Below are 23,349 nucleotides of genomic sequence, written 5' to 3' on the forward strand. Positions count from 1 at the left end.
TACCTGTATTATGGCCACAGCATCTTCTGCTGTGCAAATGTTCATATCCAGCACGGTCATCTGAAGGAAAAGAAGAACAAATGATTGACATGCACAGAAGAAATACTGATTTCATGTAGGACAGCACTCCCTTCATTACCGGCATTTGTCACAACTTTTCCACATTTCAAGTACTAATAACAACTACTACTGTGAAACCAAACAGATGGCTTACTTTTTGAACAGAGTAAGGCAGAGGTTAAAAAGGAATTCCACTTGTTATCTCAATGTTTGGTGCATTCTCAGACGCATTTCACTCTAATGACGCATTGGACCACGGCCATCACAGCCAAAAGCTGTGGCACTCAACTTGCACATCTGCCCTTTCCCCTGACATTTGCCCTCGACCAGCTCATACTGGATGCTCATTTTCTCCACGCACACCACATTAGGGCTGTCTGAATGCTATGGAACTGACCACAGTCAAAATTCTCACCTTTCATAATGCAGTGTGACATGGAAACATGACAGAGGCCACGTGCTGAATCCCAGCACACGGAACAGATCCCAGCAGTGCCTACAGACCTTTGCCTACAGACACCAGACACTACCAGCCAAAGAAATCAAGACATTTTCATACACAGCTTGTTATCATTATGCTTCAAAGCAGCAAGGTACTTACAATCGCTACCAACTTCTTTTCTACCATACAGGCTCCAAACATCCCAACAGGATGCGCTCTGGAGCAAGAGAAGGCAAACAGAGAGAGGGAAGGCATGCTGCAAGGACACAGAGAAAGGAAGTATCTCCAATACTTCCCCTCTTCTTCTGCAAGAGTTAAAAAGGAGTATTTTTGTATGATTGAGAAGGGATCCATGTCAAAATTAACTTTTGATTTCCCCCAGATTCATTCTAACCAAGCCAGTTCCTGCTAGATCTCACCATGCACAGGTGTTTGTACTGGCCAAAGGAAAGCCATGCCACAGGCAGCTTCTTTGTCTCTTGCTGCCACCTCCAAGCAACTGAGAAGGTATGTGGGAACACACGGAACAAAGAATAGAGCAAACATGCACTCTCAAAGCAACTGTCTGCCTCATCGTTGCCCGGGAGAAAAGAGCATATTGCTTGAATTCCAGACTGTTCTTAGGATTTCCCGACCTACCTAGACTTTTGTTTCAATTCTCCAGAGTTCTGCACCATTCGCTTCCATCAGATTTGGCACGTGTTGGAGGCAACAAGGTGCTATCAAAGTAGGAAACAAGAGTCAGGTATCCAAAAATACAAACCAGTCAGTACTTCACATATAAAATTATGAATCCGAATATCCATACTACTGGGCTTTCTTTTATTTACAGACATCTTGGCAATGAAAATAAACCTGAGATTGTTGTTGTTCAAGGCCAATTGTTTACTGCCTGATAAGGAACTAACTGTCATCTACGTTGTTCCTACATCCACCGTAAAAAACCTCCCTGTAAAGATCGTAATGCATTGCACCCACACCAATGCATGTTGTGTTCAGGATGGATATTCAAACGTAGCAACGTTAGATTTCTATCCAGACTCCTCTCTTAATTTATTACGCAAATAAAATCCCACGCCATGGAGAAAAAATGCCTTGACAAAAGCACCAGCTTCTAGATCTCCACCCATCTTTGCCCATTTCTACTATGTTTCAAGATTTACTTCTGCATTCCTCCATTTTTAGAGCCTGATCGCCACCTATTAAGTGTAGCTGGGGCACTGAAAATCAAGAATGCATTTTCTCCATTCAAAAGAGCTGTACAGAAATAGATGTAGACCGTACCTTACTGCTGCATTTAGCAATCACACAGTGACAGGAAGCAAAGTGCATTTTGTAGCCAAGTCCTTCATTAACTCCAGCAACAATTGTTTTCCTTTATGCTTTACCCTCTTTTGCCATACCGGATATATTGCAAAACCTTCAGTCTCTTTTCACTGAGTACCAGCTGCTCCTTTATCACCTTTTCCATTTCCATATTCACAGTTGGGGGATTCTGTATTTCTTCACTTGCCATAAATTCTCTGCAGGATGGAAAATAGATATGTAGAATGGAATCACATGATATATGTGATATCATACGTGTTATCACATAGAAAGAAAAAATGATCCAGTATTACTTTGATAGAAACCAAAAGTGAACCCTAGCCACTTTGTGTTGCTCATTGTCCAAAAGAAGACTGCCACATTTCTGACCTGAAACTATGAACTACACACTTCTTTTGCATGAGCTTCCAGTCCTTGACTCTCCCTTGCCATTTCAGTTGATGCCATTTTTCTTTCTCAAGCTCTGATTTCATTCGATTCAAGAGTAGCTTGGCAGTTGCCCTCTCATTATCCAGCAGTGCTCTCTTTACATTCTGTGTATTAAAAAATAAAACCAGAAGTAGAAGCAGCATACAACATGCAAAAAGAAACAAAAAATTGTCTCTTCTACAGAAAATGAGGGGAGAAAAGAACACAAATGATAACCAGTACCCTGCCAAGTAGAAATTTCTTCTATATTTCAGTGATAGATAGGCAGAAATAATGAATTTCATTTGGGGAAAGGAAGACATTCTAGGAATATTCAGACTGCTATCTTGCCCCAGGTAAAACATTTACCATGGCCTTAGAGTTAATGAGTTTGTGAACATCAGCTGCCAAGAGGAAGGAAATTTCCTCCAGTTTCACAGAATTCTTGGTCAGTACATCTGCTATCTGTGCAATCAAAGAATACAGAAAAGCAACAACAATGAAAAGTAGAACTCAAATATCAATTTCCCAAGTTAAAATCTACATGAACAAGACAATTTTTCCATTCAAGTGAATTCGATTTAATTAATTCATTAACTACATAAGTATCATTCTCACATTCAAGAATAGAATTCAAAGAATCGACGTTGCTTCTTCTGAGACATTGAAGCCTGAGTAGATGCCAACTTCAAATCTATTAGGACGGCATGAAAGCAATACCTGCTACATTTAGTACATGTAAACTACAAAGACATGTAGAACAGCTCTAAAAGATGAACAAACCCATGAACTTTGAAGTAGATGCTAGCAAGAAATGTGGAAATAGGCCTTGTCTGCCCAGTGCTTTTCCCAAAAGCTTGGGCACTCCTTGGCGTCAGTGAGAGTCTCTGTCTCATTATTCAGCAGCTGGCTTAGGGTAAAAAAGGATGCATGCAATCACTTCATTCCTGTTCATGACATAAATTTACTGCATCATCATGGAAGCCATTTACTTGGAAATATAGCCTAAAAAATAGGTGTCAGACTGGGTACTTATCTAGATTGCTATGAGCAAAACCAATTTCTTTTTAACCGGAAAGCCATACAATATGCCTGCCATGGCAAATACTAGTCTAAAAGCCCTGCGCTTCAACGGTCAGTGAGCAGTTCATTACACCAAATCTAGGTTTGGCAAGGAGTCAGTCTATTTATTACAAGCCCCTAGTTCTAGAACCAAGAATTCAGGAGTTGCTCATTCCCAATGAAAATCTGTCCATTTAGTACCTTTGGGGTTTTATGCTTCTGTTCTTTACTTGTCTTGAGTGTGGCTTTCTTGTGAAGTCACTGATGGGTATTTTTCCAACACATTTCTGCTGATTACACGGTAATTGCATGGCATCAGCAGACATCTCTGAATGTCTCTTTAAAGTATGCTTTTTACTCTTCTTAGAGGACCTTGTCTTCTTCTTTCCTTCACCCAAAAGGTGGGCTAAGTGAGCCTTCAAAGAACCATCATCTCAACAATTAGAATCCTTTCAAACCTACTGAATGGAGAACAGAGAAAAAAAAATTTAAAAAAACTAGCACGCGAAAGACAGCAGAAGAGAAAGGTAAAATAATGAATCCTACATGCCACATGCATAACTCTCTTCAATCGAGGCTATTTTCAAAATGAGAAAAAAAAAAAAAAAAAGATCATCTTTTCCTCAGAGAGGAAAAGTGGAATAACTGGATTGTGTTGCCTTGCTTACAGTTACCAGAAAAGTCAACAGCAGAGTTGAAAACTCCTGAAGCTGGCTAACTACACCTCTAAATGTTTTACTACTGTGTTATGATTCTGTCTTCAGTTAATAGAACCTGATATACAACAAAGAGATGGGAGCACATGGAGATGCATTGGAGAGCCTACGCTGGAGGTAACACATTCATTTTTACTCAAAGAGATCCTAATTAGAAATGTTGAAAATGACCTGGGGCCATTTCAACAGCCAGCAAACAGACTAACACAACCAACCTTTGGCTTTTATTCAATCCTTTGCTTGTTTTACCTGGGCCTTGAAGATCTGTCTGCAGCCTTCCTCTCTGCATATATATCACACTCGTCCTATTGAGAACCCATGGCTCATCACAGCTGCTTGGCCAGGCCTGCTTCCAGAAGAACTGGCAACTACAAGCTGGGAGCCAAGAAATGCAACACTTCACTTGGAAAAGGGCCTTCCATGAATCCTAGAATCCCAGAATGGTTTGGACTGGAAGCGACCTTAGAGATAGATTATCTTCTTCCCATATCCTGACATGGGCAGGGACACTTTTCCACTAGTCCAGGTTGCTCCATGTCCGCTCCAGCCTGGCCCTGGACACTTCCTGCCATGGGGCTCCCACACAGCCTCTTTGAGCAACATGTGCCAGGCCTCAGCACCCACACAAGGTAGAATTCCTTTGCAATATCCCATCTACCCCAGCTCTCTGGCAGTTTGGAGCTATTCCCCCTTGTCCTGAGAGTCCAGACCCTTCTGCAAAGTCCCTCCCCAGCTATCTTGGAGCCCTAGCAGGTACTGCAAGGGGCTCGAAGGTCTCCCTGGAGCCTTCTGTTCTCCACATTGGACACCCTCAGCTCTCCCAGTCTGTCCTAGAGCAGAGGAGCTCCAGCTTTCAAAGCAGCTTAGCAGCCTCCTACCCGTGAAACTCGACGCCACCGCTGGCCTTTTAGGCCCTACGGATATCACTTCCGGTGTCACTCAGGGGCACTCCCGGCTCTCTCCCCGCACCCCATGGGGCCCTCAGGTGATGCCGCTCGGAGGCCACTCCTGCAGCTGTCATACCAACGCCGAAGGCGTGCACCTTTGTTCTCAGAGCTCCGTGCAACATTCTGCCTTTCTCACAGTTCGAATGGAAAACGAAAGCTATTTGCCTACGCCCTTGACAGAGATCTGTTGCCAGGACGAGGTCTTTTGTTCGGAGCTCGCCCCCACCGCGAGGAAGCTGCTATTAGCACCGCATTGCAGGGGCGCTTCTCGCTCCTTTAATACGTGCTCAGTGCTCTCCAAATTCGCTGCTAGCTCCACGGTCCTTCTCAGCTGCAAGTAGCAGCGTTCACAGTACATAGAGCTTCTCATGAACTGAGGACCTGGAGGGACATATCCCACAGGAAAATGTGTTAGGAGAGTGACGTGTACTACATCATCCCTAATCGTCATCCCGTTTGTGCTTCTGCTGCTTCTGCTCTTAGAAATCGCTCCTTGAAAGACGAGCAAGAGCATCTTTCTGGGTGCATTGCACTGAGTGACAGCTCGCTAGGGACTTTGAACTCGGAGCCAAGGGAACAGGGCGTGCTTGCCCGCAGAACTGAGGACAAGCTGTTGGGCAGAGCTGAAACTGACCGCTGGAGTACAGCTCTGTCCTCACGACAGAAGGCGAGGAACGAAGCCGCTTGCGAGCGCATTGCAGCGAAGAGCACACGAGCAGCCAAAGAGCTCCTTCACAATCGCTTTCCCTTCTCAGTGCTCTTGCTGCTTGGAAAAGTAGCACACAGCCGTTGCACGCCAGGGCAAAAGCTGGGGCAGTGCCCTTCCACACACCTTCGCTGTGGTGTACTCCATGCAGCTAGAGCGAAGCAAGAAGGATGCGAGGAAGAAGAAAGCGTTCTTATAGTAGCCCCCTGTCACCAGCGCTGAAAGGGCGCATAACACACGCCTAAACAATAGATAATGTTCTCTCATACAGGGGTGGGTGGAGGAGGAGGGGGGGAACCGGTAAAGGAAAGGTGGGACGGGGGGTCAGGAGCGGGCAGGCACTCTCGTTGGCTCGTGGAGTCGGAGGACAGCCCGGGCTCTGATCTGGCATCTCCCCTGCCACCCCAATACTAAGACCCACACTCCCTGCCTTTGGACATCCCTCTGCTGCTCTCCCATCTCACCCTACTACCTCCGGACACTCTGCCGAGCACCACGACCGACACCATGAGGGGGGAGTCACTTTCCCCATCCCTCTCCCCCCTGGGCCGCTGTCGTCGTCACTCCAGCCCTCTTCAACTGCGCGGGACCTGCCCTGCCCCCACAGCACCGGTAACTGAGCACAGGAAGACGGCCTGCGGCCAAAAGGGACTGGAACTGAGTCATACTGTTCTGTTCTGTTGTCAATTTTTATAGCTGTTGTTGTTTTCTGCCTTGTTAGATATCAGTCGAGAACTGTTATTCTTATCCCCACACCTCCTGCCTCAAGGCCTCTGATTTGGACCTAAAATAATTAAAAGGGAGGGGGGTTGCACTCTGCATCGCAGGAAAGGGGCTCTTGCCTTTCCTTAGACCATACCTGTCTTTCAAACCAAGACAGATTTTGGCGCCCGGAACGTGAGGCATTGCCTGAGGGCATGGCGAGAGGGGTAGAAAAGGGGATAACAGTTCTTGAATTACCCAAGCTTGTGGTAGGTGACACCATGTTGTCCAGCTTACCCTGGATTGGTGTCCACGTGGTCACTGCTATATCTCTCCCATTTGCAAGGCCTTTTTTAAACATGAGTCTCATAACCAAGGTTACTGTGGCTATTATACGGTTCATTTTGTGGGTTGATCAGTTGAGGAATTTCTGGATTTTTAATTTTCTCTGGAAGATGGCCACATGGATTCAGAACTATCGCACTCTAAGTGTGTGTATCTGGGGCTACTTCAATAATGGTACTTACTGTGAGGAAGTGGCAGCAGGTGAAATCTTGTCCCAACCCATCACAGGGTTTTTGAAGTTCACCCCACCAGTCTTCAAGGGGTTCAGATCCCCATAAATGTTAATGAAGGCAAAGAAGGAAGTCACAGGGCACCGGGCTTGCGAGTGCAGTGCAGCGAAGAGCACACAAGCAGCCAAAGAGCTCCTTCACAATCGCTTTCACTTCTCAGTGCTCTTGCTGCTTGGAAAAATCGCACACAGCCATTGCACGCCAGGGGAAAAGCTGGGGCAGTGCCCTTCCTCACACCTTCACTGTGGTGTACTTCATGCAGCTAGAGGGAAGCAAAAAGGGCGCGAGGAATAAGAAGGCGTTCTTAAAGTAGCCCTCTGTCAAGCAGCCTTGAACGAGCACATAACACACGGCGTCTCGCTGTCCTCCATTCTACATACTCGCAGCTCCCTTTTCCGACTTGCAAAAGTTGCAACCATAACTGAGGGGGCCAGATTGAAGAGGCAGTGCCTAGGTTCACCTTCTACTTATTGCATGTAAGCCACGTCCAGCTCCTTGCTACACTCTGTATTTCCCTTACCCGCGGCATTTACTGTGGTGCTGTGTGCAACTCGGAGCCTAGAAGAGACGGCCAATGTTTACTCAGGGGGCTGCAAGTGGAACCGCGGACCAGCACAAGCAGCAGTGCTTCAGCTTGCTCCTTCTCACTGCTAAGGGCACTTGGGAAGGCAAGCGAAAGGCAGCCACCTTCCTCTCCTAGTAGCCTATAACGTGGTGCGCACAAGCACAGTACTTGTGCGTCTTCGTTCACCGCCGTCGACCACGCCTGGTGCCGCTTTCACTCCCCGGCGGCCAGAAGCCACTGAAGAGGAGCCACACAGCCAGCAGTATGCCCACAGCCAAGTGCCCGAGAACGCTGCTTCTGCCCAAGCCCGCCTAGGGCGTGCACCTTTGTTCTCAGAGCTCCGTGCAACAGTCTGCCTCTCTCGCAGTTCAAATGGAAAACAAAAGCTTTTCGCCTACGCCCTTCACAGAGATCTGTTGCCAGGATGAGAAGGTCGTGTGGCCGAAGCTCACGCCCGACGCGAGGAATCTGCTATTAGCACCGCATTGCAGGGGCACTTCTCGCTCCTTGACTACCTGCTCAGCGCTCTCCGAATTCGCTGCTAGCTCCATGGTCCTTCTCAGCTGCAAGTAGCAGCGCTCACATTACATAGAGATTAACAGGGACCGAAGACCTGGAGCGACATGTCGCGCATGAAAATGTGCCAGGACAGAGACGTTCTACACTTCGTAGAGACAGAGAAAGTCAGAGAGTTCTACACTGCCCCTTCTCGTCGGCCATCTTGTGCTCCTGCTGCCTCTGCTGTGACAAATCGTTCCTTGAATGATGAGCAAGAGGGCCTCTCCAGGCACATTGCACTGAGTGAGAGCTCACTAGGGACTTTTGGATGTAAAACTTTTTCCACCTCCAAAAAAACTTGGCTACGTCCTAAAAGTTTTGGTTTTTTTAAGAATTATTAAGTCCAAATATTGGTGTTCTAAACACACTTGGTTTCAGTCTGAAATTAACTGCTTGTTTCTGTCTTTTTGCCTAGTGGCAATCTAATCCTATGGTAACTAGATATGCTGGAAATCTATAAATTGCATCCCTAGGTTAGGTGGGATAATTGGCTAGGAAAAAATGGAATTCAGAATTTGGAAAGAAACCGAAGTGAGCTGATGTCACAATCCGAGATTCCCTTGGGTTCCAAATCCTTTCATTAGTGTTTTTGTGGGCTATTTTGAAGGCGGTGTACAGTTGAAGCCATGATTTAGCTGCGGTGAGACCTCCTCCGCTGTAAAAGCATTATTTTCTCAGTGAGCATGGACAACAGTTACAGTGTTGTCTTTTAAGATTCCCTGCACTCCACTTATGGTGGCAAAAGCAGTGCCTTGACTGTAATCATAAAAGTCATTACAGTTTGATTGCTTTGACATCATGTAGGATGCTTCCTCCATCTGCTGTGGTCAGCATTAAGTAACAGATTTTTCAGTTTCTAGGAAGAGTCTAGCAAACAATCACCTTGCTCCTTCTCTTGCATTTATTCATCACTGCTATGCTGCTATACAGACAGATAGTCTGTTTATGATTCAACAATTCAATGGGACATCAAGTAAATAGCAAAGCAAAACTAACTAGAGAAAGCACTATAAGGGCCAGAGATTAGCTTGCATCAAAACAGGTATTCTCCTAGCATTGTTTACAAACAAGTCAGCATGTGAAACACAAGGCACAATGTAGTTTGTGCCTTGTTTTGGGCATGCCCGGAAGAAGGAAATTCTGATTTCACATATGGGAAATGAAATGTTGACATTTGAATGAGATTGTTCATACCCCAGAAAAGGTTGCTTTGAAAGGTTGTGGAAGTCCGGTTAGGAAACATGGCTTTACAAGTCCTTTCCACCAGGAGACAACAGCTGCAGAACATCTGGGTGTGCCAGTGTTGAGAGCACCAGAAAAGGTCAAAGTGGAGAAGTTGGTGAACAATGGCAGTGGCCTGGGGGAGAGCAAGTGGGGTGCTGGCTGTGGGACCAGGGGAGTCCTGACTGATTTAGGAGGCGTGTGATGGTCTGTGCCAGCAAGCGGAGTAGTACTGTGGCCTTGGGACACTGCCAATACTGGAATTCAGTGGGGTCACTGGGCAGGCTGAGTGTCTGAGCTGCTGGAGGGACCCAGTTTGCCCACATGTAAACATCCAGTCTCACTCTTGCCAGCCACAGAAAGGAGCAGGATGTGGCTGCTGGCGATGCCTGTCATGTATATGTAGTGTATATGTGTGCTATCCCAGCCTGCTGGGAACACTTCTTCTTTGTGACTGCTTGGGCTGAGGGAGAGAAAGCAGTGGTAGTTTCTGAGGTTTCGAGTTTGCTCGAGTTTCTCAGGCTGTTTCTGGAGCCACCCAGAGTTCTCTTCCTTGAAGCATTTCAATTCCTGGTAATTTTCAAAATTCAAACAGACACAGCCCTAAGCTAGTTGATCTGACTTCAGAGCTATTCTTACGCTGAGCTGTTGGATGATCTGATCTCCTGAGATGTCTTCCATCTCAGTTTATGACCTGGTTCTTGTGAAATGAAGGATCTTTTAGCCTGGAGAAGAGAGGTTGCTGGAGAGACAGTATTGTGGCCTTTGAATATGTAAAGAGGGTATAAGACAAATGGAGAAAGACTTTTTAGGAAGGTTTGCAGAGACAGGGCAAGGGGCCATGCTGTCAAACTGAGACTAGGTTTAGATTGGCTAAAAGGAAAAACTTTTCTACAATGAAGCTGGTGAGACACTCAAACGGGTGTTCCAGAGAAGTTGTGGATGCCCCATCATTGAGAGTGCTCCTTATCAGTTTGGCTAGTCTTGAGCAATTTGATCTCCTGTAAGATCTACCTGGCAAGGAAATTGGACTAGATGATCTTTAATCACAGACGGTTGTATGATTCCGTGAAAGACAGAATGCAATAAAGTTCATATTTCAGGTTTTGGTGCAGACATATTTATTATTTCTCACTTTATGCATCATTGCAATGACAACTTGTTAGCTTCTGAATTGATGAGGTGAGATTGATTTCCTTCCTTAGTTTCATTTTCCCTGTTATTCCTTCACTCTTGGACTTTTCTTCACTAGATTTCCTCTTTCAGTAAACTGCCCTTAAGTATCACTTTGCTCCCCACCTGGCTTTTTTTTTTTTTCAATGACACCTTTTGACTGGTTCGTTTTGCGCCTTTGCTGCTTGAAGTCCAGCAGCCTCCTTGTCTGAGCATTATGGAGCTTTCTTTACAGCTTCATCACTATGCAAAAAGCCATATATTACTGTGTTCCATCTCACATACCATCAAGTATTACACTAATATTCCCTCTGCTGAATAGCTGGTTGGCTTACATAGACCAGCCAAATACCAGGAAATCCAGATGGCAGCAAGAATCTCGTAGACTACGCCCACTGTTTATTGAAATACTGGAGAAGTCACGTGAGGCATCACATTCTCTTGAAAGAAGTGTATATCATCTCAGACATTCTAGAATGGGCTATTAATCTTGTAATGAGTTTCTGGTTAGACTTTTTAGTATGCAAATTCAAATTCAAATGATCTGAAATGACAGAACTTCAAGAATTTTTTTTTCCCAGAATCGAAGTATGATGGAGTTACATAGGGAGAATCCTAATCTTAGTTATTCTATTCCATCTCACATCGTGGCTGGGGGCAGGGAGAAGGGAGTATCTTTGGGGGACAGTGGGTTCCGGTGTAGTGAGTAAGCTGGGCAGAGGAGCCATCAGGTATTGTCTGTTGTTGGCGGGGGATTCATGTGAACTCATCCTTTCTTGTACCCTGCCACTAGTATTGTTGCTAAAATTGTTTGTTTTCTCATCCAAGTGACAAAATCAGCACACTTAATGAGGGATGAAGAGGGAGCAGCGACCTCTGAACAGGAGGAAGAAGAAGCAGAGCCTGCTGTCCTCCAGAAGAAAAAAACACTACCAGCCAACTTTGCATCATCTGTGAACTTCCTGGGCTTGTGCTCTATCCCCTTGTCCGGACCACTGATAAAGATATTAAACAGGACTGGGCCCAAGACTGAGCCTTGGGGACCAGCTGGATGAACTCTATTTCCCACCACTCTGTGGGCCTGGCCATCACCCAGTTTACCACCCAGCAAACAGCCCACCCATCCAAACCATAAGCAGACAGTTTCCTCAGAAGAATGATGTGAGACTTATTGCAAAAAGGATCAGGGAGATGCCTAGGAAGAGTCTCAGGTGAATGCAGGAGACTATAGTTGAGGACTAATCAGTATTCCAATGAATTTGCTTAAAAAACTCTACAAAACCGTAACAAACAAACAAACAAACTAACTAACAAACAAACAAACAAGGAGATCAAACAAACACACAAAAAATCCCAACCAATAATCCCCAAAGAGACAAAAAAGCCCACTAAAAACCACCCAAAACTGGAAAAAACCCCAAACCCAACACATCAAAAAATCAGGGTGAAGTTTTTTAGTAACTTTAGAAATAACAAAACAAAACAAAAAAAACCCAGAAATTCACATTTCTAAAGGTGCTGACCCAGCCTCTTCTCTCAGCAGGGAGGACATCCTGAAGTGGAGCCAGTTGGAAGAAAGCGGGACAGGGCAGCACCCGGGCCATTGTCACAGGAGGACCCTGTGGCTGCCCCATTGCCAAAACCTGGACACATAAATCAAACACAGGTATGCACATGTGCTTAGACACAGCAAAAATATATTTGTCTGAAAAGAATACTGGTCCATTTATATCACTGGAAAGAGCATAATGCCTCGTCTCAACTTTCTTTTCAGTCATTACAAATGTTTCGAAAATATAGGAGTGAAGAAAATGGAAATATCCAAGATCAACATGAGGACCAATAACAAAGATTCCATTTTTGAAACTGCATTGGGAATCCTCTGCAGAAATTGACTCAGAGCTCTAAGATTTACAAAAAAGACCAAGAGTATTGGAGTCAATACAACACAGTGTCTGGAGACTTCAGCTGGTTGCCTTGATTTCTCAAATATGATGGAGGAAGCACCTTAGCAACTACAGCTGCCAGTTCTCTCAGGGCCCTGACATGCCCCTGGGTGGGTCCCATGGTCTTGCATGCTCAGGTTCCTCAAGTGGTCTGAAAGCTGACCTGCTACTATGGCTTAGAATCAAGTCCACCAGTCCAATAACCTGACAGATGTGGAAATGGTGACTGGCAGTAAAAATTGAGACCAACACGTGTTGAGTAACTCAGCCTTCTCCTTGTCTGTTGTCGCTAGTCCTGTCTGGCTTTAAGGGGTGGGGGGGAATAGGGGAGGTGTGATAGGTTTCTTTTCATCTTCCTTTTCCCACTGAAATACCCGTAGGTACCTTTATTATTCTTATTTTTGGCATGCTTTTCCAAATTCAGCACCAACTGAGACTTAGCTATACTGATCCCATCCTCACACACTCATGTGTTACCACTGTATTTTTCCCACGATTTGTCTCGCTGTGTATTGTCTGCATATTAGCTACTTGCATCACATCTATTAATTTTCAATAACCTTCTGCCTTTTACTTGCTTTCAAAAAAAAACTTTTTGAAACTTTTCACCACAGAAAATCACCTGGGAAACACAAAATCCCCAAAATTCACCCCTAAGTCCCCCCTGGGATGCCCAGCACTCACCTGGCAACTCCCAGAATTCCACAAATTCACTCCAAAATTCACGGGGGACCCCCAAATACCAGGGCTTCACCCCAAAATCCAACCTGCAACCCCCAAAATCCCTCAAATCTTCCCCAAGATCCAGTCCCCCAACACCTCCCAAATTCACCCCAAAATCTCTCCAATCCCCCTCAAAACCCACCCAGATACAACCAAAACCACCAAATTCACTCCAAGACCCATCTGGGACTCCCAAAAACCACAAAAATTCGCCGGAATATCCACCTGCATGCCCCCAAATTCATCCCAAAATTCTCCCATGACTCCCAAATGCTCACCTGGATGCCCCAAAATCAACAGAATTCACGCCAAAATAGGCCTGGCATCCCCAAAACTCACCTGAGAACCCAAAACTCACATGCATACCCTAAAATTCACCAAATTCCCCCAAAATTCCCCTGAGATACCTAGAATTCCACAAATTCCCCCTAAATTCAGCTGGGACTCCCCTCATTCTACAAATTCACGCCTGTCCAGGGGTACAATGCAAAAATGTGTATTCTATCACCAGCTGTTAAAATGTGGGAGGGGTGGTGATCCTTATCTCTGTGGGAGATATCCCCTGCTGATGTGCCATCTGATAAGATCAGGGGGATGATCATCGTTATCTTTTCACAACCCATCCATCCTCCAGAAGATATATTCTGTTAATGGGCCATTAAGTCCTATTGTGTGACTGACAAGATTACATCATCCCATTGGGAGATGCTCCAGCCAGGGGGAGGAGCCAAAAATCTCCTACCTAGATCAAAACTGAGATATGGAACACCAAAGCACTCCTTTCCACGGGATCCCAGAGGAAAGTCGGACCTTTTTCCACATCATCGCTGGATCTTCGGAGGAAAACTGCACCTGCTACAGGAGCACTGCTTCTACTGAACCACATCTGTCATCCAGGAGGACTGCAGCCACAATTTATACGGACTGCCACCAACATCCTGACTGACAGGGTGTCAGGTTGTATTTCTGACTTTGTTGGTGGTTTTTTCTTTTATATTATTGCATGTATTTTATTTTTTCTCTTTTCTCCTATTAAATTGTATTACTGACTTGGAGTCTCACATTGCTTTTACTTTCAAACCACCACAACCCCAAACCTCGTTACCCGGGATCCCCCTACAATTCCACAAATTGTCCCCCAAAATTAACCTGGGACCCCTCAAAACTCATCTGGATCTCCCCAAATCCCCCCCCCCTCCAATTCACCTGGGAACCCCAAATCCCCAGAATTCAACCCAAAATTCAACTGTGACCCCAAAAACCTCCAAATTCGCTCCAAAATGATTGGCAACTTTACACACTCCATTTTCCCACAAAAGGATCTACACCCCTTGGCGCTTCGTATACAAACTGAACGGAAAAAAACTTGCTATTCATTCTCAGCAAAAAGACTTCCTATTCCTCCTTCTTTTGGACAAAACTGCCTTCACTTTCAAACTTATTCTCTTGCTCACTTAGCTGCATAATGCTTAGTCCCTGTTCTACATGCTCATTTTCTTCACTTTTACAAGGAATACTCTCCTCATCTTCTTCTTCCTCTGCTTCTTCCATTTCCTGTGTCTAGATCACCTGTTTCTCTGTGAGATTTGTTTCTCCATCTGATTTTTGACAACTGTCCCTATCTTGTGGCACCGCTCGCTCGAGAGAGGTAATTGTCCTGCTCTGCTCTGGGCTGGGACTGCCCTCTCTTCAAGCCCTGGAGGCAATTTTGGATGCCACAACGTCAGAAAGACCTCAGGCTATTGGAGAAATGTCCAAAGGAGGGACATAGTGACCATGAAGGCGCTGGAGGGGAAGCCATACAAAGAGTGGCTGAGGGCATTTGGTTCAGCTGCAGAGAGGACACTGAGCTCACACCTCACTTGGGACCTCTCAGCTCCTCTCAAGGGCAGCACAGGGACAGCTTTGCTCTCTGCTCTCTGCTCTCTGCGACCAGGGACAGGAGCCATGGGAATGCCAGGAGCTGTGTCAGGGGACGATTAGGCTGGCTATCAGGGAAAGGTTTTTTTCCTCAGAGGCTGGTCAGGCACTAAATAGGTTCTCCAGGCAATGGGCACAGCTCCAAGGCTGCCAGAGATCCAGGAGCGTTTGGCCAATGCTCTCAGGGATGCAGAGGGTGGGACTGTTGGAGTGTCTGTGCAGGGCCAGGAGTTGGACTTTGACGATCCCTAGGGGTCCCTTCCGACTCAGGAAACTCTTACCATTTTCCCCTCTTTCCTCTCCTTGCACAATGCTCTCAGCTTACTGTTCCACCGTATGTTCCACTTCTGAAACCTCCGCTACTTCTTTCCAGTTCAAGGACAGTTCTACTGGTTACAATCCAAAGATATACAGATTGAAAAACAACCAAAAAGAAACACCTGTTTGGAATGTTGTGGTCTTATTTGGATCTCGAACTATGAAGTCGATTGTGCCTTGCAAGTTCTAAAAGCAAAACAACAACAAAAAACACCCACCACACCGTTTTAACATAGGGATTTGCTTTCTTCTAAGAAATCCATAGCCCTTCTCAAAATGGATCTATTTCAGTAAGAGATCATCTTGAATAGATCACTTACTATCCAAGGAACCTGGAACACTCAAATCTGTAATGATAAACCTGTTACCTTATCGTTTTCTGTTCTAATGGCAAATGAATTTGCTCAAGTGCCGTTTGTAACAAGGACAGAGTTCAACGTGCGGCTCTGAGAAATGTTTTGGTTTCCCTCTCCTATCTCTATCAAAAGCACTTTCTTCAATGGCTGAAACAATACTTGATATAGTCTGAATTTTAAAGGTCATGAAAATTTTCTCAAAAGTGAAAAATTAATATAGCAGTCAGGTTTTAAACCAACGGGAATTTTTGTTTTACCTGTTTGAAGATTTCCTTCACACTAAAATGCTGGCTGATGGATACCTAGAAGAAATCAATTCCCACAAAATGCTTCCGGGTAAGCCATTACGTCATCCATTACAATTTGCTTCAGTGTCCCGTTCCTGTCCAATTGAAGGTCCCTGTTTAAGAGACTCAAGTATGGAGAGAAATAAAATTAAATATGACTACAGTGCCTTTAAATCTAAATCGAACTTCCTGATCAATCTCATAAAACCTTTAGGCTAAATGTTGCCATTGATCTGTTTCTACTGAACATAATCACTTCCTGGCTTGTTAGAGATTAGTTCATTACAAAGAAAGAAATGCACAGAAGTTAAAATATTTCCAAAGAAGCATTTGACATCCTTCCTTTTGGATGGGGAACCATTCCAACACTGCTTACATAAGAGGTCAAATTACTGTCTTCCATGTTTGTTCTGCGATGTGCTTAGCGGAGTTTATTGGCCTTTGACTTGGACATAAAGCTGAGTCTTGATTCAAGAAAAATCAATATTCACACTTGTTTTCATTTACACGGACATTGGCTTGGTCTCCTAAACAAAGAGAATGATGGGGAATTTATGTCGTTGTTCAGATAGGTAACATTCTCTTTCCTCCTGGGTGTGTGAACAGTGCTGCTTCCTCTATGGCTTCAGAGCTGCTGCTAAGATCTTCAGGAAGGACAGCGGTATTGTACCAATTTTTAGATGGTTTTTAAAGTTGCAAGTGCTTGGCTATCTTAAACATCTGAGTTCCTAGAACTTTGAATGAGATCAAATCTATGAGTGAAGAGATGATGGTGCAGACCAACTTCTGATTCCGGTGATCCAAGAATCTGCGCTGCTAATTTAACCTTCTGAATAAGGCATGGATGTGATGGTATGCACCATAATAGTGATGTGCTATGGTTTTTGAATGATAGCAGTCTTCCTTTGTCCCATTCCTAAACCGTGGGCATTATTTGCCTTAACCTTGTTCAGTAGGGACATTATTCTATATTCTTACATGAAGTGAAAAGCACTCTTTTTCCATACCTTCACACAACAGCATTAAAACAAGGCCTAAGTAGTACAACCAATGTTCAAAGATGCTCTACCTTTTAAGTTGACGATACAAAATTCATACCTTGTTCTAATTTGATCTCAAGAAGAAAGGGTCTTCTCCAAATACTCCTTCAGCTCTTCCTCACAGCTCACCGTTTTCCTTTTTTCTAAAATTGTATCCAGATCACTTTCATCATCTAAGGCCACATAGAAACGCTAGTAAAAATGGTTTCGTAGCTACTAAAATATCCCCCACTATTTAGGATTCAAGGAAGTTAATTATGCACATATATTCTACACCCAGAAGAGAAAGCTACCTCAGCAAAACTCATCGCCTATGAAAATCTTCCTAGATAATGAACACCTCTGACACTGCCACCCCAAGTTGCTTGTTGAAACAACACATCCAATCAGACTCTAGACCTGCACAAGATCTCCTAATAGCAACTTGCAGCCCCTTTCGAAAGAAAGCAGCAGTGATCTCTATCACTGTTGCCATACCAAGAATAAGACAGGACTGTCCGTTCAGCGTGAATCAAGCAGTTAGCAAAAATGCACCTGACAGAATGAAACTGAAGAGTAGAAATTCCCATCTAAAAGTCAAAGATTACATTTTTATTTTTATAGCAGGTATTTTGAATTTCAGAGGGCTCTTTGCATTAAGAAGTCCTGTCTTTATAGCATACCCTTGTTTTTATGTTTCTACCTGTATTATGGCCATTTAGCCGTCTCCTTAAAATCACTCCAAAAATACCATTCAAGTGAACAAGTTCTTTCTAAACTGCTGGAAGGTGAAATGAATGAGTAAGAGGATATGTAACATGGTAAAAGGCTGCCTGGAATTTTATGACTGGTATCCAACATGGCGTCTTCTATCTGGAGAGTAAAAAAAAATCAACTCCAAGTAAACTGCTAAGAATGTGGATTATCAAAACTTCTGTTTATTCTGGCACCATAAAGCACTAAATCACATTCTATAATTTATCCCTTTAGAAACAACTGCCCGACATTTTTTATGTATAGAAAAGATTGGAAGACATTTGGGAGATCATTTCCAGCTATTCCTCAAGTCTGATCTTAAGCAGACTGGGCCATCCGTCATTCATCGCTATCATATGTATTTCAGATAGAAATGATCATAAACATACAATCTATTTATATTACAAATAATAAACACAAGAATTATGAACACTTCCACTTGAAACTCTTCCACACCAAACTGTTTCTTTGGAGTGTTTTGTCACACTATGGACCCCTTTCTAAGGTGACATCAATAGCCTACCACGCAGAAGGCATTGCAGGTGGGAGCACAGGAAGAACAGACTAATCCCAAGGAGTGATGAAAATATATGTCACCAGTTAAAGTAACATACATCTGTTGTGTTGCATTGTTTAATGTTAATATTCCTTCTGTATTGATTGTTGGTCCCAGTTTTGTTCCCCTAAGTTAAGTACATAATGGGTTCTCCCTTTCCCACCTTTTCCCTAGTCAGTCATCCTAAACCCCTCCCCTTTATCTGGAACCTTCCCTGTCCCTCATCCTAAACCCTGCCCCATCGGATGTCAATCCTTTGTAGCCCCTCCCTTTGTTCTAGAAGTTTCTGTGTCAAGCATTCCCTTTTGTATTCATGATTGGTTATATTGTATGTATCTCCACCCTCGGTTTGCCTTATTGGCTCAATGTACCTCTTTCCCCGCCTACTGTACCTCCCCCCGTTAATCGTTATTGGCCCTCCCCTAGCTCCTCCCCCGTTCTTAAGCCTGTGTTGAACCCCTCAAACTGCCTTTTTCGGTTCCCTCTCCCAACCTCCTGACCTGTTACCTCTTCCTTCAATAAATCCCTTCCCCCAGAACCATAAAAGGTCTCTCCTGCACCTCTTTGTCCCTCCCTGACGACTCGCCCATGCGTAGCTGTTGCTACACCCCTTCTGCGGCTCCCAGAGTGGTGCTGGGGAGGGGCCACTCACTGACGCAAGCTTCCCGGAGCTAGACGGTAGCCCAGGTGAGGTGGGCAGTGGGTGGAAGAAACGTCAGTTTGGCGCTCACCGCGGGGCCACTTCGCTGGTGACCCCACGAAGAGCCTCTTAGATCTGAGGATCAGAGGCATTGGGCGTGGACTACTCTGGTCGGAGCAGGCCAGGTCGGCAGCGCTCCCGGGGAGAAGGTGGCAAACCTTTGCGCCCTGAGGACCACTTTCAAGGGAGGGACCTCCTGTTGCAGCTCCTGTTCCAGAGGCCGATGGAGCCGGTAAGTATCCCCCAACGGGGTGCAGGGAGGCTTACCATTAGGCGGGGCGGGGTGTCCAGCCCTAGGTGTGGGGGCCCGTAAAAACACCCCTTTCTTTAGTCCCTGAGGGTGGGGGACTCACTGGCCCTGGGACCCTTATTCTCAGTTGTTTCAGTTTTCCTTTGCTGCAGTGATAGAGTGAGTTCTGCTGTGTGGGTAGGCACACCATAATGGGTGCAAAGCTGTCCACACAGCAGCGGGAGATGTTTTTCTAAGTTGTGGGTACCCTGGAGGGAGGGAAAAAAAAGTTTTCACGGGGTTCGTTAAAGAAGTTCATAAAATGGCTTGCTTCCCAATTCCCCGGGGTGTCACCCCAGCAAATGGAGTCGGTCCAATTTTGGGAACTAGTAGGACAAAGGCTCATGGCGTTGAGCAATCAGGACGACACCTCCGTGGATCGGCTTTTCAGTTTATACATTCAAATTCCTACAGCTGTAAAAGAAAAGGCGGGGAGCGCGCGCCCGGCCCCACCCCGCCAGGAGAGGGCGGGGGAGGGAAGCAAGCCATCCCAGGTTCCTCCAGTTGTTCCCCCCTCTCCTAACCCTCATTCCAATCCCTCTTCCCCTGCATCGGGGGATCCGAGACGGGCAGCTCGGAAACGATTGCACACCTGCCGGGCCAGGGAGACCAGCCGCTGCTCTCCTGGCCCCTCTCAGTCCTCCCAATACCGTAGCCGGGGCGGCAAGGCGCCAGCCGTCAGGGAGCCTTCCCCTAATCCCTCTTCCAGCAGTTCCGTCTCTCCCAGTTGCACCCCGTGTTCTACCCTGAAAACTGTTTTAAAGAGTTGTAAAGTTTGTAAATGTACCACGAAAACCCTCCCCCGCTCCTCCCCCAGGCTCTACCCCAAAAACCCCAAAGTCAGTCAGGTTCCAGTCATCCCCCCCGGAGCCACAAAATAGCCTCCTGGACTCCGGCACACAAGATTGCCCCGGCCACGTGGTGTGGTTGGTCCCTTGTGCTCTGGCTCCTTTTACTTCCCAGAATCCCTTCCTCATTTTCCGTACCCTCCTCCGACTGTTGCTCTGCCCCCTACACCGTGTCCCAACCCCTTTCTGTTCCCGCCTCCTTCCCCAAGTCCTGCCCCTGTCTCCTCCCACGGGAGAGGTGTTCCTCCTCCCCAGGCTCCTCCTCCTCCTCCTCCTACTAAAACTCCTCCTCTTACTCCACCCGCAGAGAGGCGGTCCCCGAGCTCAACAGGTCCCACCCATCACCATGAATGTTGCCAGTGTTCTGGCTCCTCCTCGGTAAGCGGTCCTGCCCCTCCGCTTCCGACTTCCGATTCCCACGCCCCTCCTTCCGGTTCCCACGCTCCGGAAACCGGAAGTGACAGGCCAGGGGATGGGAACCCGGAACCGGAGACCACACTCATTGCCTCTCCGGTTTTTTATTCTTGGCAAAGGGGTATTCCAAATTGGCGGCCATTTGAATACTCCCATAAAAAGGAGCTCTGTAGGACACAGAAGGAGTTCGGGAGAAAGAGCGAATATTTTAAAGGCTTATTGGAAGCTACTTTCTCCTCCAATATCGTGGTCCCTAGCGACTTGAAAGGATTGTTTAAATGTCTCCTCCTATCAATTGAGTACAGATTGTGGGAGGACACATGGAAAAGGATGCTAGGGGAACTCCTGCCTGAGCTCTTATAGACCCCCGAGTGTGCCATTGACGCAGACAAAAAACCGATCACGATGGATCATTTGTGAGGCGAAGGGCAGTGGTCCCAGGCAGAAGCACAGGCAGAAAAAAATCCCAAAGCCTGTGATCTTAAAAATTCAAGCTGCTGCCGAGAAGGCATTCATGGTGATGCCGACCACCGAGCCCCGTGTCCACTTATGCCTCCATCAAACAGGGGCCGGCGGAACCTATCATTGAGTTCGTGGAGAGGCTAAAGATAGAAATTAAAAAGCAAGTGAAAAACCAGGACACCCTAGAAGAACTAATAATGGAAATGATAAAGTTAAACGCTAACGATGCATGTAAACAGGTTATAACATCTCTACCTCTCTACCCTGAGCCGTCTCTCCAGCTTATAGTGGAGGCCTGTGTCAAGCGCGCAGTTGTGCTAGCGCCACCTATTCCCACCAGAGGAGGAGTGAAGATGGCGGCAATGACTGCAGCTGCAAAGACTTTCCCTGTGCACTGCTTCCTCTGCAACCAGCTTGGTCACATCGCACTCGTGTGCCCTCTTAAAAATAAAATCGATAACGGGCAGGGGCAGGGGGAGGTGGGAGGAAACACACAAGCAAAAAAAAACTAACTGGGGAGTGCGACCCTGCCGCGCGTGAAAACAAAAATGAGGCGGGCCGCGAGGGGGACCTTGGTGGGGGGGGCCATACTAATACCGGATGTGACATTCCCACTGGATCCGACATTTACCGAACACGACGAATAGCGCCAGGGTGGACTCCTCGTCCTCCCCTGAGCTTGGTCCTGACAGATAACACTTACTTTGAAACACAGGACTGGCGGTTGGTGTCGGTGAAGCCCACATCACCGGGTTTGTTCGCCGGACTCGACTGCACGTATGTCGTGCTTGGGGATACAATGGGTACCCCTCCGGAGATTGAAATCGTGCCGCAGACGCAGCTTTTGTGTCCGGACCGTTTCTCTCTCCTGGCATGGTACATCCAGCCACCATACTTCCTGCCAAAGGAACAACTAGTAGCGCAGGCGATTCCAGTGCCCAACACCATCGTGGCGAAACCGGCTAATCCCTGCGTCTATTGGGCGGAAGTCATTGGTGAGGATAAACCAATCATTGGATGCGGACTCCGTCGGGGTGAAGACTACTTTTACCTCAACGGACTCTTCGATACAGGAGCAGATGTGACAATTATACCAACCGAGAATTGGCCGTCACATTGGGAGTTGCAACCCGTGGCTGGCAGAATACAAGGAGTCAGGGGGGCCCAATTGGCTTGGCAGTCAAAAAGTGTAATTAAAATTGAGGGACCTGAAGGGCAGGTGGCTAATGTCCGCCCTTTTGTTATGGAGTATAAAGCTCCCCTGTGGGGCAGAGATGCCATGTCGCAATGGGGTGTTCGTATTGAGATCCCGAAAACCCCGTGGGAATTTTCTTAGCTGCCACTGTGGAGCGCCCTGTCCAGAAACTGAATTGGCTATCTGATGAACCAGTATGGATAGATCAGTGGTCGCTTAACAAACAGAAATTGCAGGCGCTCAACGAAATCGTGGAGGAGCAGTTAGCCAAAGGTAACATCGAGCCAACCTGGAGCCCTTGGAATTCTCCAGTCTTCGTCATCAAAAAGCCGGGGAAGGACAAGTGGCTGCTCCTTCACGACCTTCGTGAAATAAATAAAAAGATAGAAGACATGGGGTCTCTGCAACCAGGTATGCCCTCACCCTCAATGCTGCCGCAAAATTGGAATCTGGCAGTCCTAGATATCAAGGATTGTTTTTTCCAAATTCCCCTCGACCCCGAGGACGCACCCCGGTTTGCCTTCTCGGTTCCATCCATCAACCGGGAAGCCCCAATGAGGCGCTTCCATTGGAGGGTACTGCCTCAGGGCATGAAGAACAGCCCCAGTATCTGTCAATAGTACGTAGCCTCATTGCTTTCTCCTGTCCGTGCCAAGGCAGAGGAGGCCGTCATCCTGCACTATATGGATGACGTGCTAATTTGTGCCCCCACGGACAACATACTGCAGTATGTCCTTGACCTTGTCATCGAGGTTTTGATCTCTGCAGGGTTTGAGCTCCAGAAGGAGAAAGTTCAGAGGATGCCCCCGTGGAAGTATCTCAGGCTCCAAATTAACAGCAGGACTATTGTCCCACATAAACTGGCAATTAACACCAAGCCAAAAACCCTTGCGGATTTCCACCAGCTGTGTGGGTCATTGAATTGGGTCAGACCCTGGCTAGGATTGACCACCGAGGACCTAGCTCCCCTTTTCAATTTATTGAAACGGGGAGATGAGTTACTTTCTCCTAGGGTGCTGACCCCAGATGCGAGGGCAGATCTGGAAAAGGTAGAGAAGGCGATGGGGATGAGACAAGCCCATCGCTACCTGCCGAACCT

General features: G+C 46.3%; 1 protein-coding gene across 1 annotated transcript in view; it reads left to right on the plus strand.

Annotated features, from left to right (window-relative positions):
* The first annotated feature begins 3,333 nt into the window (after positions 1 to 3,333).
* Positions 3,334 to 23,349, plus strand: part of LOC148220191 (endogenous retrovirus group K member 8 Gag polyprotein-like) — a 141,437-nt gene continuing 121,421 nt past the window's right edge. The window contains exon 1 of the mRNA XM_088155795.1: positions 3,334 to 3,370. Coding sequence (XP_088011921.1) covers positions 3,334 to 3,370 — 37 coding nt within the window. The remainder of the gene's footprint in view (positions 3,371 to 23,349) is intronic.

Source organism: Sturnus vulgaris, chromosome W, assembly GCF_052056855.1.
Source record: "Sturnus vulgaris isolate bStuVul1 chromosome W, bStuVul1.hap1, whole genome shotgun sequence".
In the NCBI taxonomy this organism is placed as follows: Eukaryota; Metazoa; Chordata; class Aves; order Passeriformes; family Sturnidae; genus Sturnus; species Sturnus vulgaris.